Source organism: Maniola jurtina, chromosome 6 (assembly GCF_905333055.1).
Source record: "Maniola jurtina chromosome 6, ilManJurt1.1, whole genome shotgun sequence".
NCBI lineage: Eukaryota > Metazoa > Arthropoda > Insecta > Lepidoptera > Nymphalidae > Maniola > Maniola jurtina.
Genome location: NC_060034.1, coordinates 7,091,961 through 7,111,216, shown reverse-complemented (window position 1 = coordinate 7,111,216; position 19,256 = coordinate 7,091,961). Strand labels below are relative to the sequence as shown.

At 38.0% G+C, this 19,256-nt stretch overlaps 3 protein-coding genes across 3 annotated transcripts; 1 reads left to right on the top strand and 2 right to left on the bottom strand.

The window, feature by feature from the left end:
- Positions 1-32: 32 nt before the first annotated feature.
- On the bottom strand, positions 33-8,846 carry LOC123866298 (translation initiation factor IF-2-like). Its single transcript, XM_045907754.1, has 4 exons — positions 8,653-8,846; positions 2,544-2,726; positions 1,956-2,122; positions 33-1,448 (listed from the first exon to the last, which is right to left on the bottom strand). The coding sequence occupies exons 1-4, from the start codon at positions 8,773-8,775 to the stop codon at positions 146-148; spliced, it is 1,776 nt and encodes a 591-aa protein (XP_045763710.1). The 5' UTR covers positions 8,776-8,846; the 3' UTR covers positions 33-145.
- Positions 8,847-9,676: 830 nt separating this feature from the next.
- On the top strand, positions 9,677-10,675 carry LOC123866300 (single-stranded DNA-binding protein, mitochondrial). Its single transcript, XM_045907756.1, has 3 exons — positions 9,677-9,859; positions 9,957-10,044; positions 10,125-10,675. Exons 1-3 carry the CDS (start codon positions 9,842-9,844, stop codon positions 10,460-10,462), a joined length of 444 nt encoding a protein of 147 aa, XP_045763712.1. The 5' UTR covers positions 9,677-9,841; the 3' UTR covers positions 10,463-10,675.
- A 1,719-nt stretch (positions 10,676-12,394) lies between these two features.
- Positions 12,395-16,722, bottom strand: LOC123866299 (ets DNA-binding protein pokkuri). The gene is made up of 5 exons (XM_045907755.1): positions 16,582-16,722; positions 14,989-15,265; positions 14,353-14,904; positions 14,008-14,257; positions 12,395-13,917 (listed from the first exon to the last, which is right to left on the bottom strand). Exons 2-5 carry the CDS (start codon positions 15,254-15,256, stop codon positions 13,587-13,589), a joined length of 1,401 nt encoding a protein of 466 aa, XP_045763711.1. The 5' UTR covers positions 15,257-15,265; positions 16,582-16,722; the 3' UTR covers positions 12,395-13,586.
- Positions 16,723-19,256: the final 2,534 nt, after the last annotated feature.

Here is a 19,256-nt window from a genome sequence, read left to right as displayed (position 1 = left end):
ATCATTTTACTTTTTTTTTATTGTTTTTTTTATTTAATTTGTTTTTTATACCATAATCTCTTGTTTGTTGTTACCACAGCGCGTTGTTGCCGGTGAAATTTGCCTTCCACAAATGATTTAGTCCGTTATTAGAAGCACTCGTGAGTTACTCCACGTTGTCGGGTTTGCGGGTGTACTGGTGCGGGCGCGGCGCGCGGGGCGCGGCGCGGGCGGCGCGCGGGCCGCCTCTGCCGCGGCTCTTGAAGCCGCCCTGGTAGCCCGCGTCGTTGTAGCGCTCGCGGCCGCCGTTCTCGTGGTGGTGCGAGTCGCCCGCGTCGCCGTTGCCGTAGTAGGCGTCGTTTCCGCTTCTGTTCTGGTAGCCGTCTTTGCCGTGTCTGCTCTGGTAGTTGTCGCTGTACTGCCGGTATCCATCCTTGTTTGACCTGTTCTGATACTCGCCGTGCCGTCCGTGGTAGTTGTCGTTGTTCTGCCTGTTCTGGAAGGACCCGCGGCCGCGGAAGCCGTTCGACGATCCCCTGCCGCCGCCGCGGTATCTCCTGAACCTGTTCTGTCCGTCGCCCTGGCCTTGGGTCTTACGGTCCCCGTCGTCGCGTTCGGGGCTCCTGCTCTCTTTCGAGTTCTCCTCGACTACGTCTTCGACGGGCGTGGGAAGCTTCCTCTCTTCGGGTGGAATCGGAATCTGTTGGTCGACGTGGATCGGCTGGACGAGGGGCTGGGGCGCGACGTGCACGTGCGGCAGCGGCGCGGCGAGGGGCACGGGGTACACCGCAGGCTCGGGGTGCGGCGGGAAGTGCGGCTGCGGCGGCATCGGGATCGTGCCCGGCTCGGGCACGCGGCCTCCGGGCAGCACGTAGTGCTGGTTGGTGAACGTCTGCGTGGGAATGGGCGCCGGGGAGCCCTGCTGGTTCAAGATGGGGGGAGGTTGAGGAGTGCCGACGGGACTGTCGATTTCGGACTCCTGAAGGAAGAAGAAGTTCTGTGAGCCGATGACTTCGGCGATGGGTCTCTGCTGAGGGTACTGCTGCGCGAAGTAGGCGTGCTCCACCTCCTGCAGCGTGATGGGCGGCAGCGGGCGCAGCGGGTAGGCGGGCGCGGGCAGACCGGCGGGCGCGGGCGGGGCGGGCAGCGGCGCGGGCGCGTAGGCGGGCGCCGCTTCGGGCGCGGACGGCACGGACGGCGCGGGCGCGGGCTCGGGCTCGGGCTCCTCCTCCGGCTCAGGGCACTCCTCGGGCTCTGCGGCGACCGACACTTCCAGAGATTTATCAAAGTAACCACATTCGTGAACCGCGTTTATAATTTCCTTAATATGAGCATAGGTTGTTCCCAAAAACTCCTTTGGTTTGCCATCGATAATAGCGTACAAGTGTTCTGCAGCTTTTACTGTGTAAGAATGGAACCCAGGCAGCCCTTCTTCATTTACTTCATGTTTAGGGGTCACTTCTGGGTACCTGGAAAACAGTTTAATAGCACATTATAACTGAAGAATAGAAAATGAGATGAGAGATATAATTTGATACTAATTGCTAGCAAAAAGAGCTATAGTGTTTTTTTTAACTGGAAATCCAAAACCATAGGAGATATTAACATTAGGTATTTTTTGTGAAAACTATAATTTAGGCAGTCAATTTTTTAGTTAAGCATAAAAATAAACAAAACTGATATTTTTTTTTAATATTGATTGATTTGGATAGAATAGAATCAGGCGTTACTTTGCGGAAGTTCATGTTTAGCAAGAAACAGTTAAAAATTATTTTTAACTGATAATTTATTGATTGATTTGGTTTCATGTTAGGATCATTTTATTGTATTGGAAGAAAAAATCGGAACAGCAGAAGTGAAAAGAAGAAGACTCACATTTGACTGGTTTGTTTATTATTTATTGAACAAACACTTGTTGTGGGCTATACATTTCCTTAAATAATCAAAACAACATACTTATTTGCTTCAATACTTACAAATCATCCAAAATTTTCAGATCATCTTCTGTCAGTTTGGCTGCCCCATTAGTTCCATTGAGAAAGTCTTCCCTCGCCTCATTGTTTCCCATTTGCATAAGACAATCCAACACAAGCAGTACTTCACGTATTTTATTTGTCTCTGCTGTGTAGCGAACCCATGCATCCTGAGAAAATAATAAAGCTTTCAATTCTTTTATTACTTTATTAAAGTTTGGTCTTGCACAACACTAGGTTTATTTGACCGGCTTCAAGGATAGGGATTTGCGAGAAAAAAATTCTGAATCCAAGTCCTCCATTTTTGAAATTGGGTTAAAAAAATAGCCTATGTCACTTGGTTAAACCTGTACTTGTCTGAAGTCCCGTCAAAATAGGTTCAGCCATTCCGAAGATTAGCCCATTCAAACAGACAGACTGACAGACAGACAAAAATTTTAAAAACGTGTGATTGATCACACAGTTCAGTTGTGGTACAGTTCAAATAACTATATGAGCTTACTATGAGGTAGTTATTTCGAAACTACAGGCAGACACTTTAATTTTATTTATTAGTATATAGACTAAAGAGTATAGATAATATTGTTTTACCTTTTTAGCTTGCTTTTTAGCGTCCCGCTCGGCAACAGTTGCTACTGTCATGACTTGCTTAAACATGTCGCGAGCAAATTCCAATGTCTGAACAACTTCATCATACTTCGCAACAGCAACCTTCTGATCACCATTCAGCTCTTTACCAGCTTTTTGCAAGTCTCGGTAAGATGTTAGTTTGCTCTGTAAAAATGCAAATTAAGATTGATCAGATCTACTATTTGACACAAGCCAGTAGTTTCGTATCTCTAGAGAAAAAAAGGAACCCTTAAAGGATTCTTCATTGTAGTTGTGTCTGTCAAGACCTGTCAAGAGAATCAAAGCTTATAGGGTACTACCTGTTGTCCAGAATAATGAAATTTGTGATGTCTAATAGCAGAAGTAATGGAGAAAATTCAAAAATGTGAATTTGTGTTACATCACAAAAACAATTAAAAAGTGTCATTTTTTGTAGGATGTTACGGAGCCTTTTTAACCGACTTCCAAAAAAGGAGGAGGTTCTCAATTCGTCGGAATCTTTTTTTTTTTTTTTTTTATATTTTTTATGTATGTTCCCCGATTACTCAAAAACCCCTGGACCGATTTGGAAATTTTTTTTTTTGTTTGAAAGGGTATACTGTGCAGGTGGTCCCATATAAAGGAGATCATTCTAGCTCCATACATTTTTGGGCCTTTTCTGAAAGTGCCGGCCAACGAAAAAAAATGGTACGGATCGTTAGAACTAGCCATTTGAAGTAATAGTTAATATGGCAGAAAAGTTGTAGGATTGCTCTGAACCAAGTTATACAAGGTCGAAGATTCGTCATTTTCATACATTTTATTGATTTCTAAAAGTGCTGGGAAACATAAAATAATATTAGATATTGCTAGAACTAATGATTTGAAGCAATTATCATTATGACCCGAAGGCTGTGGGGCCATTATATGTCGTGTTATACAAGTTATACAAAAAATGAATATACTTTGTACAATTCATTGTAACCGATTTTATGATTTTGTTACTGTTCTGATTGTTTTATACGAATTTGAATACACGTACAATTATTTTGACTCCCACGAAGTGCTGGATCAGCTGCAATGTGGACAAAATTCGTTTATACATACCTGGATTGTATGCGGCCTTGTAATACTAGGTGATCTCATCCAGCCATCTCCCAAACTTCTGCCACTGGGATATCTCCGGCGAGCTCTGTGATGAATGCACCATTTGGTTATAAGTACTGTTCACCATAGTAACTACGGGCTTGCTTCAGTCGATAGCTGCCTAAAGCAACCTGCGTAAATTCTTCTGTGAATCTAGGAAAATCATTGAACGGAGGATGTTGGCTTCCATAGCCTGGAAATGAGCTCTCCTTCTATTATAATTACATATTGTTTGTGATAACAAGTTCTGCTGAACTGTTTTGCTCATTGACCGTTCATGGATTACGTCAAGAAAATCACGTGCATGCACGTTGTTGTGTATCAGAACATGATAGCCGTTCAGCAATGCTGACAAAATCCTGAAATAATCGATCATGTTACTTAATGTCCGGTTACAAATCCTGAATAACCCTGAGTAAACAAAAATCTCTTCCAAAGCGGTCGTTAATTCATTTACATTATCCAGCAGCAAATGGTAAATAGTCTAGATTTATTGGCTTGGTCAGTAGTTAGCTGGGTTTTTACTGATGTTTTGTTACTGGCATTTGTGCCACATAACCGCACACCTCAAGAAAGAAAGATTACCTCAAGATTGTTTATAGTATCTCTAAAACCATGGACTAAGATAAAAATCCAGTAAAAATCTTCTATATCATTTAAGGTATCATTTAAAATCTGGGCATTGGAAGTTGCTGCAGCGTGTAGATTATTGTTCCATCGCAGCAAATATAAAGGGTTTTAGTGGTTTCGGAACTTGTGGTTAGGGTATGATTTTCACTGAAAAAAGTAATTAGTGCTTTTCTGAAGATATATGTACATGCCTGTATCTGTCTGTACATGTCCTTTATAGATAGCCTTTCTTTCTTGAGGCATGCGGTTATGCGACACAAATGCTAGAAACAAAACATTTAAATGAAATCCAGCTAATTACTGACCAAACCAATAAATCTAAGCTTGTTTCCATTTGCCGCTGGATGGTGGAAGTGATGAACAATTGCTTTAAAAGAGATTTTCGTTTGCTCAGTATTGATCAGAGTGACCGGACATTAAGTAACGTGATTGATTATTTCAGGATCGCGGTAACATTGCTAAACAGCTATCATGTTCTGATAGACAATAACGTGTACTACAGACGTGATTTCCTTGACGAAATCCATGAACTGGTCAATGCGCAAAACAGTTTAGCAGAACTTGTTACCACACACAATAATTATAAAAGAAGAAGAGCTCATTTCTAGGCTATGGAAGCCGACATCCTCCGTTCAATGACTTTCCTAGATTCACAGAAGAATCGACGCAGGTTGCTTTGGGCAGCTATCGACTGAAGCAAGGCCGTAGTTACTATGGTGAACAGTACGTATAACCGAATGGTGCATTCATCACAGAGCTCACCGGAGATATCCCAGTGGCAGAAGTTTGGGAGATGGATGGATGAGATCACCTAGTATTACAAGGCCGCATACAATCCAGGTATGTATAAACGAATTTTGTCCACATTGCAGCTGATCCAGCACTTCGTGGGAGTCAAAATAATTGGACGTGTATTCAAATTCGTATAAAACAATCAGAACAGTAAAAAAATCATAAAATCGGTTACAATTAATTGTACAAAGTATATTCATTTTTTGTATAACTTGTATAACACGACATATAATGGCCCCACAGCCTTCGCGTCATAATGACAATTGCTTCAAATCATTAGTTCTAGCAATATCTAACATTATTTTATGTTTCCCAGCACTTTTAGAAATCAATAAAATGTATGAAAATGAGGAATCTTCGACCTTGTATAACTTGATTCAGAGCAATCCTACAACTTTTCTGCCATATTAACTATTACTCCAAATGGCTAGTTCTAACGATCCGTACCATTTTTTTTCGTTGGCCGGCACTTTCAGAAAAGGCCCAAAAAGAATGATCTCCTTTGGTGAAGATCTGATGAATATCTTCGGAGATGGAGAACAGAACTCCTCAATGGATAGGAGCAAATTGCTCGCGATCAGTGTAATAGGTTAGTAAACAGTAGGGTTTTAACTGGGCACAGCATATTATAGTACAGTGGGGCCACTAAAAATTGTGAAATAAAAAATTTTCAAAAGAAAAATAAAACCGACTTCAAAAACGACAAACACTAAAAAGTAAAAAATAACTTTTGTTCAGCTACACGTGTAATGTACCTAGGTATGAAGTCGGGCGAGCTTCACTTTTGGATTTCTAATTTTGTTTTAATATGCTCGCTCGACTTCATACCTAGGTACATTACACGTGTAGCTGAACAAAAGTTATTTTTTACTTTTTAGTGTTTGTCGTTTTTGAAGTCGGTTTTATTTTTCTTTTGAAAATTTTTAATTTAGGTTATAAACTATATCAAACTATTCATAAGAGTTAGTAGCCTAGTAGCTAAACACTGCAGTTTGCTCTGGGTAAGTAAGCATGTTTGGTAGAAGTTGCAGATGATAAAAAACTCGATTGTAGTCTTCTGAAGTGATTAGCTCAATAAGTGACCGAATTTATCAATTCTTCCTTGCCTGAAGAGCCTGTTTTTATCACTAGCATCTGATAATGACTGTAAACATAAGAGCCATAACCACACTCTTCCTCAAACCAAATGTGAAATTATCTGGGAATTCACTTCATTGCTATCCCAACCTCTACCATTATGTATTGTGAAGAGATGCACTATTGGCTTGTCAGGAATATGTTGATTCACTCTTTGAATAACCCCATTTTGATATTGTGTAGAAAGAAATAAAGTAAAGTAAGAAGTGAAACATGGACCCAAGGACCTGCATAGTCATTCCAAAAGAAAATCCATTCATATTTTCATTAATTGCAAATATTGATTTGCGGTTTACTATTACACAATATTTAGAACAGTATTTAGGAAAAACGATATCGTTCAAGAGCTCTACCCAAGGCGACGAACTAAATAAAAGAATTTCGAATGCGTGGAAAAGGTACTGGAGCTTAAAATACATTTTTAAAAACAAAAAAATATCACTGTCCACTAAATCGAAAGTATTTAACACATGTATACTGCCAATTTTGAGTTATGGAGCACAAACCTGGGCACTAAATAAAGAAGAGATCAAGAAAGTAAAGATAGCACAAAGGAAAATGGAAAGGAGTATTCTCGGAGTGAGGCTGGTAGATAAATTAAGAAACGAATGCCTAAGGAACCGAACTAAGTTGATCGATGTTATCAGACAAGCGAGAAAACTGAAATGGAAATGGGCTGGTCACGTAATGCGACAATCTGACAACAGGTGGACGCGGGAGAGCACAGTCTGGTGTCCACGCTACATAGCGCGGCGCCGTGGCAGGCCCCGCACGCGGTGGCGCGCAGAGCTGGAGGAGTTCGACGGCCTTGGAGTGCTCTGGACGCGCCTGGTAGCGAACAGAGATTACTGGAAGAAAAGGGGGGAGGCCTTTGCCCGCATTTGGGATGACCTCTGAAGAAGAAAAAAAAAAAAAAAAAAGTATATTTATACTTACTAATTTGAAGAAAAAAAATATATATATTTACCTGCATATACATAATATTGAGAAAAAATATAAAAAGACAAAAAAGAAAGGAAAAAATATATTAAAAAATTACAAAAATAAAATAAAAAATAATAATAATAATTAAAAAAAAAAAAAAAAAATTAGAGGCAGGCTAAAATAATAATAATAATAATAATTACACAATATTTACATAATATTACTATTACTCATTTTTAAATTATATTGGGTAATTCTAGATTATAGAACGTTTTAAGGCATTAGGTAAATATAATCAATACATTACATAGGCAGGTAGATATACAAATTACATTAAAATGAATCTTAATATTATGGTTGTTCTTGTTTTGAGCACTTAACCCGAGAACCAGTTTTGGGTAACAAATTTTTCCTCAAAGGGTGCCTGGCCATCTCAACAGTTTTCTGAATTACTAACACTTGTAGGCACGTTTAGGCACCGAACGTACGTTTGAAACCCTCATAGCTCTTAGTTTCTTTTAGTTTGGGTTAATTATCATCATTAAATCAATTATCTTACATAGTCAACAATTGACAGTCAAAGTCTATAATAGTACCTATTTTGAATAAATGGCTTTGACTTTGACTTCATTTTATAATGATAGCCAAGTCAATTAGAAATTTAACTATTTTAATTACCTTGAGCACCTTAGGCATACTTTTATAGTTATTTTAGTACCCCTTTTAGTGCCCTTGATGCATTGGTCTATGCTTGTAATTTATAGCACTGAAACATCTGATAGGTAAGAATCGAGTTTATTTTGGCATAGGCTTGATAAAAAACCACAAAGAAACAAGATACTCTTATTTAGTTGCTTATAAAGTTATAACTATTTAAGTGATTGACTTTATTTTGTAAATTAACAATTATAATTGTACATCACTGTTTTACTGTATATTTTTGTTAGGTGCCTATCTGTATGTTTGTAAATTTTTGAATTATAAACAGAAATAGACCTTAGAAGTTACATTTTAAGTGACTTTGTGGTTGATTTATGTAAAACCTTTAATCTTTTGAAATGTGTATCTAGACAAAATATTTATTTTTTATAGGTATGTAAGTAGGTACCTAATAGGAACTAGAAATGGATATGATACTGAGCATAGCACGAATATAATATCTATTTAAGTACAAGTTGTGTTTCTAGAGGTAGGAACTAGGAAGACTTTCTTGGTTTCAGCGAATTTTGGGCGTCACAATTTGGAAGCAAAATTACTGAAGCACATGTGTAAAAATGGCGTCAACGGAAAACCGCATCTTTATTTACATGCTCCCGATTGAAAAGTTAGCTTAGCGTCCGATCTTAATGTACATAAAATTATAGTACTTGTATGCAAAAATTTCAAGTCCACCTATCAAATAACAAAAATAACATCACAAAATAGCATACAAAACGTTTGTTGATGCCGAGAGCATTGTACAGTACCATTAAATTGCACGTACCTTTCTTTTCTCCAAGTTGCGAATTTTGTGTTCAATAATAGTCATAACTTGTCGGATAGGTGAATTATCCGTTGCTTCCGAAGAAGCTGGTTTTTCAGACTTCGCATTCGCTGCAGAAGGCATCCTTCACAGGCAACAACTTCTTCTGGATTGGTATAGTGGTAGACGGTAGTGAATAGACGAAATCTATCTATATCTATACTGATTGTTCACTATGGTATTGGTATGTATAAAGTGTGTATAGGTTATCTATAGAATGTCTATACTCTATAGACCACAAACTGCCACAAACTCTGTACTAAAGAGTAAAGACTAATCAGCAGTTGTCAACGAATAAATGGAACCATGAGAACGGAGAACCGAGATTACCGAGAACAACCCTATGGGGAACAATGTGAGAACCATAATGAGAATGGTGTAGGACTTCGTCTGTGTTGGTTTTGGCGTTGGCTGGCGGGCGTGCTCTGCCTTTTTGGAGTGTTTTTTTTGTTAAAACTGACTGGAAAGCGCTCCAAGGGGGTGCCGTGCGTATGTCGGCGAGCGCCGGCACAGATGAGGTCCACAATTGTATAGTCTAACTAACTTGTTACAAATAACTACAAACTTGACATTGGCTAATCTTTGTAAAGCCAGACGAGAGAGAGAAAAAAAAAGAGAGAATGGTGTAAAGTAGGTATTACGAGTGGGCAATCTAGGTATACAATATTTTATTTTATAAATATTATAATACTAGGTGTGTGAGTTGTTGAGATATGAATACCTAGGTATTCATATCTCAACAACTCACACATGGGACCACATGTAGTTCCTCTGACTTCTTCAATCTTCGTCTTTATCCAACCTTCCTTCCATGTCTTTTATTGTTCCGAGTCATTTATTAGATTATTATTACATCACTTACATTCTGGGCTTACCTATCTGTGTATAATTTTCAATGTACTCTGTGTCTTTGCTCTGTGGTCGTGTTCTTATAAAAGCTAGAACCCAGAGCCCTAAAACCAGTAATATAAATAAAAGAAAATTAGTGAAAAAACAATAAAAACAAAGAGTCGGTAAAAAAATAAATACGAAAAGTTAATCTCGTTTATTTGGGTTAATATTAATAAAATTTTTCAACTGCTAACGGTTATCAAGTTTTTAGGTACATGCACTATAATATAATTGTGCTAAAAGAAATATTGTGTTAGAAATGCAGCGATTTTCGAAGGTGACTCTAAATTATTAACCTATAAATTGCCGCAACTTGGCGGGTCCATGTGAAAATACATCTAAGTAACTAGGTAATTTAAACTTTTTCTTTACAGGGATTCTCTCATGTGAAACAGTTTGTACAAACTGGGAAGTTGTTACACACAACTATTGCCAAGTATGACGCACAAAATACAGAAAAAAGTAAATGTTCACTACAATTTAAAAAAATACTTGCTTATAGTGTAATTTGTTGATAAAAAGATTATAATATTATTTTCCAGCAATTAATCAAGTAACATTGTTGGGAAGAGTAGGAGCTGATCCCCAAAAACGAGGCTCTGAAGAACACCCAGTCATAAATTTTCCACTTGCAACTCACTTCAGTTACAAATATGAGTCTGGTGATATGCTTCAGAGAACAGACTGGCACAGAGTCAGTGTCTTCCGACCAGGTCTACGCGACACTGTCTATAAGTATCTTAAAAAAGGTCAACGGGTGTATGTCACTGGCAAGCTGTCTTATGGTGAAATCAAATTAGATGATGGACAGGTTAGGACAGCATCTACTGTGATAGCAGATGATATTATTTTCTTTCAAAGTCAACCACCAAATGCATAGATAGGTAGGTATTTGATTAATTGTTATTATGTATAAAACAGAATACAGAAATGTGTATTAATGCTTAAGAACAACTTTTGGGATGCATTTAAGTGTTGGAATACATTTTAGTATTTGGCAGATAGGTAGGTCTCTTAAGATATATCTTAAAAATAAGCTTGTAGTTTGCTAGGTATTTTATATGATAAAATATATCTGTTTCAAGTCATTATTTAAAAACATGATTTTTATTGAACAACTCACTATTTCTGATGATTAAAAAATTTATATATTCAGTGCTTCAAAGCACAAGGGTGTAGTATAGACAAAAGTGCAGTTTGTACAGGAAGGATAAGAATGTGAGTTTTTGCATAATACATTACACTCTTTTGTTCAAAGCATCCTCATATTGTTTACCCTAATAGGTATACTGAATACTGACCTTAATATTTTCGAGCTTTTCTGTTGTTACATTGCTAAATTACATTAATTAATTTTATTGCTATAAATGTTGACTGGAGTATTATTTGTAGTTAGGAGTTGATTAAATAGGTATACTACAAACAGCAATTAATGCAAATCAAAGCATTAATTTAAACTTCTTTATCTTCAAGATGATAATGTCACATGCCAGAAAAGAAATAACAAGCAATCAGGTAGAATTTTTCAACGTTTTATAGGCTACAAACTCAGTGTGGCTGCTATGGTCTTTTGAGCAGATGTTTTTTGTGCATGGAGCATTATGAACGGGTTAGACCTGTTGATTTTTTAGTTTAGAGATTTTGTACAACTAAATTAGCCCCCATGTCTTTTCTAACAAAAGCAGTGCCCACATCTGCAATTTGCGTTCTCCAGTGTAGAAGTCTACGTATGGTACGCGACAGGTCGCGATGGCAATCGGGATATCAGGCGGGGGGACGCGCCGCACGTCGCCCGCCCGCTCCGGGGGCTGTGCGGGGCGTCCCAACCCTGATTGCAATCTTGAAAAAATTGCAAATTGATTTGAATTTGTGAATTATTCTGACGTATGGCTCCACTATCGGCATTCGGAAAATGATTTGTGATATCCGAATTGTATGGGCAGCGGCAACCGTACCGTTTCGCACATTTGCGCTAACGGGAATGGTTGGCGCGAATATAGGTTTTTTTTTCAATATCCCGCGGAATTCTGTTTTTCGGGATATACCTATATATTATCGTGGCAACAAAATTTCGCGTCTGCCGGCTGGCTGATTTGCCGAATTATTTGAAAATTCGCCATAAATATCCAGTTGATTTGCCGAATGCCGAAGTATCGTAGCCCGAAGTCGTGGAGCCGTACCATGCGTGCGGAGTTCAAGTTTCGAGTTTATTAGAATGTACAGGTAAAGCCCTTGCATATGATACACCACTTGGTATACCGTATAATAGGTATAGTTATTTTCCTTTACTTGTGCTTGTGCTATAAGACCTACTACCTGCCAAATTTTACGATTCTAGGTCAACGGAAAGTAGGTACCCTATAGGTTTCCTTGGCAGACGGACAGACAGACAACAAAGTTATCCTATAAGGGTTCCGTTTTTCCTTTTGAGGCACACCTCAAAAACGGATACCATACCTATACCTATACCTATCTATTTATTTGTTCTGTATTTGTCTTGGTGACAATTTTTTTTTAAATAATAATATACTTAGGCCTTAAGGGCTTCTCTGGTGCAGAGCTGAAGTGAGCTGTGGTCTCCACTTGTGCACACTGTGGTGTAATATCATGTATATAGTCAGGTCTAGGGGGAGGGCTATGGCCGTGGCTAATCACTAACCTAACAAATCAGGTCACTGACTGACTGATCAGACTGCATCATCCCATGCAGTCAGATGGAACATGATGATTTCAGAAAAAACGGAAGGAATGGGATATAGATCGTACTTAAATGACGTCAGCTTATAGGAGTAAGGTGTGGGAAAAAATCAAATAACATTACTTCCATTTATTTTAAGTTATAAATCTGACACAATATTTTAATATTTATTCATATTGTGTACAAGTTGGAAATCATGGCTGATGCCAAATAGAAATTATTGTAAAAATACAAACTCAGTTGTAATATCTCTTATGGATACCTAGGTACTTTAATAAAGCTCCACATTTTGTTTGACAAATCATACATACACTCTTTTGGTTCACTTAATCTAACTTACTTCTTAACCAATATTTACAAACGCAATAATTTTACTCTCTATTTGATTATTTACCTATATTGTTAAAAGAGATCACAGAAAATTGTAGCTGGAAATCATTGAGTAAAAGCCCTAGCATATTCTACAAGACTACCACTTCATACTTTTTATCACAGTGGATTTTTTTGATTGATTCCAAGGCATTGTTTTAGGTAGGTTAACTAATTTATTGTCTTTTATATTAATATTTTTATATTTATATAATAATAATTTGTGGGACAAATTGACACCAAAATATCTTAGTAAATTTGTTTTGATAGACTCTAATTAATTATTATGTTCATAATATAATGTTGTGTGGTAGCTTTAATAATATTTTGTTTCACATGCTACAATTGAAACGTTTGTAATAAAATTAATGGAAGACTATAAAGTTTCATGTGATATTCTTTCATAACTTTTATCTCTCAGCTATTTTGCAAAAAAAAAAAACGAAAATAAACATAGAAATAACTAATAATTAAATTAACAAAAATGCATTTTGGGCGCGTACATGAGATAACTCTGCGCAGCAGTAGATATCGGCAACCTCTTTTAATTTTCAATTTGCAACTGCTTAATTTCAGTTCACAGTTTTAAATGGTCCATTGCACAAAATATTAGTATAGTTTAACACAAATAAACTTCTGTCCCCTTTGCTATCTACTTAAATGTAATTGACACTATTAGATAAAAATCACTTGGCACAAAGGCATCATTTAGGTCCATGTCCTACCCTGTTACACTCCAAAAGCTACACTAAATATGTCAAAGCGCTCTCAGTGATTTACCTCATTTAATTCCCACATAATATTCTACTTTCTGTTAAGAGGAAGACTCAACATCTGAGAGAAATTTGACTAGAACTAAGCCGTTGGAGTAGTTTGTCGCACAATTAATGTTTATTAACACCACATCACATTAGAAGTGTACATGTGTCTGTAATAATCATTGTTCACATTTTTCACTTTTTAAGTTTAGAGCACATTGTTCGGAATTGTATTCTGCGTCTCTTTTCATCATCATAATACTATCGCCAATGAGGGCGCTGATGCGGTGTTTGTCGTGCGGCGCCGAGGCGGAGTCGGGCCACGTCCGCTTCCGCCACTGTTCACACGTGTTTATGCTCAAGTCAGTCGGCATATCTTCATCTATGTTGTCTTCTTCACAACGTTCTTCTTTCATTTCTGTTTTGACAGGCTGTTGTGTATGGCCCATTTGTTGCCTCAATAGCGAAATATTCTTTATATTCTTCAGTTCTGTTGGGTTCCTGAGAAACCTGTAAAAATTGAACAAAAAATTACAATAGGTTCTCAAGATTTAATAAAAATACGAATGTAGGTTTTGTAACTATACTATGATTACTTACTGGTAACAATGTCTTTCGCCTTGAACTTTTCGCAGTATATTGACACGGTAATAATATCGTAGAGCACGTGACATCTTGTCATAATTCATCGAAAGATGATTTTTCTGAATACCCCAAAGCTTGGCGAGTCCAGCTGGGTCTACGATCTTGAACACACCAGTTTCTCTGTTTTTCCAAGCTATGTAATTAGTGTATCTTTGCGTGGGATCATTTAACAACTGTTGCAAGAAATCCCACAAAAGTCTTCCATCTAAAAGCAAAAAGAAACAATCATTAGAAGATATGCTATTTGTAAGTGAACAATATATGATTTATAAAACGTTAATATTGTGTAAAATATCTTACTTGTATTAGATTCAGGCATATCGTTCGGAAAGAATTCTCTATGCTGAACTCTGTAGTGTGTATGTTGAGGAACAACGTGTGTTTGTGGTGCAGGGCTGTTCTGAGCAACTTCTTTTGGGGAACGAGGAGCTTGCGAGAATTGGGCTTCTTCATCAGAATCTGACTGATTACTTCCCGAGCTAGCTTGAGCATTTATTGGTACAGGAGGAGCGTATGCTGGGGCATAGGTCATAGATTCTCCCCTTTGCGGACTACCCGAACTATCGACTGACGGTGCCGGACTTAATGTCACAGAGTTGGGTTGCGCAGCCGCTGCGACGGCTCCGTGAAAGTGGTGGAATCCGTCGACAGTCCAGGTGGGGGTTGGAGGGTGAGAATGTGGCGATGGTGGGTACGGAGCGGCGCGAGCTGTTGGAGTCACTGGGGAAGACGGCATTCGTCCGAGTAAACATGCATCGCGAACTAACATCTGAAGGACATTGTGCAAGACGTCTCCGGCTCCAGGGCATCTCTCGCCTAAGTCTGTTTTGGTTAACAGGCATAAGGCTTTACCTGCAAAGAAAAATTAATCAATGTTTTATTGTCACAAAGTGATGAAAAGACATTGAATGTGATTTCAAAATCTATACTACATACCATTCATCTGGAAAAGATCCACGTCAAATTTTGGTAAATCGAATTCTCTCTCGCACCATTTTAGGAATACGATGACATCTTCACGTGTCCACAGTCTTGGTTCTGGAGGTAGACCAGCAGGCAACTGGGCTTTTGTATCGCCAAGAGGTGACGGTGGTGGCGGCGCCCAAGGTAAAGGGTACCGCCATAAAAGCTCAGTCGGGCTGAATGGTAGCGGTAATCGCTCCATACTAGGCCCAGACGGCAATTGAAGGCTTACTACTTTCATCACGACGATCTGGAAAGATTAGAAATGAATCCTTATTATTGAAGTCCTTTCTTTTCATGAGATTAATCGTAGGCGATGGTTAATTCGAAAATATTGAACTTGTGAAGTATATTTATTATAGCTTCTACTCGTCAACAGATGGCGCTAATATTTCCATCGAATTGATAAATATTATTTATCATTTTATGGTTTATAGTTAAACAGATCAATTCAGTTTTATCGCTTTGTCGAAGATTACGTAAACAAAATTATGAAATATTGATATTACTGTATATTAACTTAATTTATTATACAATGATTACATTGTATATGTGTGCAATGAGCTACTATGTATTAATTTTAAAAATTAATAACTAAGCTAATATTATAGATGGCAGTATTGTAAGTGCCGTTTTGCTGGTTTTTACATTTTCTCCCGTAAATTGTGTTTCAATTTATAACAGGCGCCTTTGGAAGATATTATTTGGCATCTATAGGTATGCTAGCGTTTGGCAGATACCTACCTATATTAAACATTACAGTTGTTTTAAGCATGTTAGTTAGGTAAATATTAAGTTTTAAATAATATATTATAAAGGTAGGTAGGTAATTATTTTTCGCTAAACTATAATTTAAATATCAAAATTTCACTTCAAATTAAAGAGCACAAACAGTATTAGAAACTAGATAATCCATACTTCCATTATTATTAATATACTATTTACCTATATAGATATTTACATCCTTATTAATATTATAAATGCGAGTTTGCTTGTTTTGCACTGCTCAACCGCTGTGTAGGATACCGGTTTTGTCGTTTACTCAAGGAGCTTTCGTCCTAAAAGAATTTAATACTTATATCCCGGTTAAACAAAGCAAAAGCTACTAAGTAAGTACAAAATTATAGTTAGTCATAACATATCGGCAAGATTGACGTAAACAGCTCAATAGTTATTGTTTTATAAAGTTAGTCGCCTTACAATAATTTTATCAAGGTTAATCTTGTACTGATGTTGGGGTCGTATTTGTTGTTGTCAAAATTGATCAGGGGGAACGACGCCCATGAAAAAGGGTGCACGTGCATGATATCTGTTATTAGAAGGAATATTGCAGAGCGGGTATTTAGGATATAATAGTTTATCTTCGTATTTTTGCGTTGCACATAGTTATAACCTGTAAAACTTAAAAGTTTTCAGGGTATATAATATATTTTTGTTTATATTCGCTGATATCGTCTGTTCGGATTCTGTATCTAAGTAGTCACCGTAGGCCTTATCGGGCGGGGTCGGAAATGCGTGAGTTTGAGATAGCGCGGCTTGCCGCTCGCGATAAGCACCGCTACTCACCGGCTGAGCTGATCCGGAACTTGCAGTGTCGTTAAAATCCTTTAAGGTGTATACGGAAACTTGCAAATTCAGCACATATGCATTGTCACAGCACTAGAAACACAGTATCCGATCTTTATAAAGCACCAAGCACACGCGAAGCAGCGGCGGTCCCTCCAAACGTGTCGTGTTACGGCACGCCGTAAACCAGCAGCGTATCTGAGGGATCAAGCTCGCAGACAAGCGTCGCGGGCAACTCTCTGACGCGGACTGACGATGCGGTGGCGGCGCGGGCGGACGGACGCGCGCCTGCCGCCCCCCGTCCCTCGCCTCCTCCGCCTCCACGCCTCACATAATATAGCGGAGAATGAGATAAAACTTCGGGAACCCGTTTGAGAATAGTCCCATTTTTTAATAGCAGCGTAGATAATATTAAAAGCCAACTAAGTTTCTGCATGCGTAACTTTATATTTTATGATTGTAAACAAACCAATATAACCTAAAATCTTATCAAATTCAATGTGTAGGTATAGCTATTTCCAGTTGTAGTGATAGTGGTGTGGAAACTGCGTGAGTCTAGTGCATGCGGAAGTGTTGGCTGGCGTAATCCTTTCAGCGAAGCTAGTCTTTTATTTAAATAATTTTGTAATACCTACCTATTTCCTTATTTGCAAAATTTCTAAGTAATGCAGTATTAGGTACCTACCTACCTAGCGAGACAAATGCTTTGTAGGTACCTAATAAGATAAGAAGTTTATAATATTACTATTAGACTTTGGATTCCTTGGTAAAAGGTGTGCAGTTGTTGATCGTTGATCTGTTCTTGCTATTAGCACAGGAAACGTCTGCGTTGTTGGTTATAAGTTTCCTGGTAGAGTATGAGACAATATGAACGTGAACCGGTTTCAGCTGAGTTTATTAAATGTCTGCATTTTATGAATGTCTTCCTGAACAATTCTACGCTAAATATAATTAATTCTCTAGGTTTTGCTGGTTTGCCTGCTTATTTGGGCCCACTTATGGTGACGACCACCCGAAACGTACACAACTTAATCAAAACACCATCGTTTCGGGTATACGGATACAAGACACCATTTAGATGTTCCTGTTTTATATTAATATAGATTTGACTCTTATTTGTCCTGGCTGCCTTCCCACTACCGGTTCGTACAGAAATATTCGGCAGCCAAGGCGGAAGTGGCCTCGGAATCTTTACCTGTTGCTCCCTTCGCCCGCATGCCCTCTATGCCCTCTCTTTTACTCATACGTAACATGCCATAAGTAAAAGCTGAACGGCAATGGTCTGTTGTAGAGTAGGTTCATGTAGAGTAATTTGGAGAATAAAACATTAAGATGTTTGACCGTTCGTGTGCTTAATCGTGACCGTGACCGCAGATCTTGCCTATACTTTCTTTGTCCATTTATTTTTATGATCTTGTATCGATAGTTACGTAAACATTTTACTCAACGAATGGTCTGAAATAATTTGGGATCTCGATGGTTAACAAAACAGATACTTACTAATGCTAAGAAAATAAAAAATAGCTTGCCCGCAGGACTGATTTTCGAAACAATTTATGGGGTGTATATTTTTTTTTGTCTAAGAATGTCCTATCTACTGACGATTGTATGTCATTAAGATATGTTTTTGGGTTCCGTACCTCAAAAAGAAAAATGGAACCCTTATAATAGGATCACTTTGTTGTCTGTCTGTCTGTCCGTCCGTCCGTCTGTCCGTTTGTCCGTCTGTCTTGTCTGTCAAGAAAACCTATAGGGTACATACTTCCCGATGACCTAGAATCATGAAATTTTGTAGGTAGGTAGATCTTATAGCTCAAGTAAAGAAAAAAATCCGTAAACCGTGATTTATCATAAATCATTAAAAAAAAATCAAAATGTGTTCGCGAACAAATAATAAGTATTTTCAATTTTCAAAGTAAGAAAACTATACCAAGTGTGTTACTATAGGAAAGGACTCTACCTGTACAGTCTAAAACAGAGTTTTATTAATTTTTATGCATACTCAATAGTTTTTGATTTATCGTGCAAAATGTCGGAAAAATATCCGAGTACGGAACCCTCGGTGCGCGAGTTCTCTTGGCCGGTTTTTCAATTAAAAAATCAGTTTCAAGGAAATTGTAATTCATCAGTAGGTATAGTAGTAATCGTCTGGTCGGAGGTGGCCCGTTTGGAATGCGACGAGCGGTTGGGGCCGAATCTCCACACATGCGGAAGTGCCCGAAATAAGTTCATTGCGTGAGCATTTATGTTTGGCTACCGGCGGCGATAGTACTAAATTATATTTAACATTTGTACGTGTGATATCCAATTTTTAAAAACTAAGGTGTTTTATATTCCTTTATTTTGATTCTTTTGTTTATTCTAGTAATTAGACCAGACGAATTTCTGATGTCTTTTTTCGAATTTCTGACCTAACCTAATTAGGTAGGTTTAAAAAGATTCGTTTTTTTTAAATGAACACAAAAATATTTATTCTGAAAAAAACTTAACACCTAAACATTAATTTTGTCTCTATTTTTGGGCCGCATTTGAAGCACTTATTCCACCATTCTTGTAGATAATGATATCGCTGCCCTATACTTAGGTACTCCGTACTTTACTAGTAGCTCGTACCTACTCACTAGTCACTACTCGGTACTCACCATCATCACGGTTGAAATGTGTCAAAGAATTTA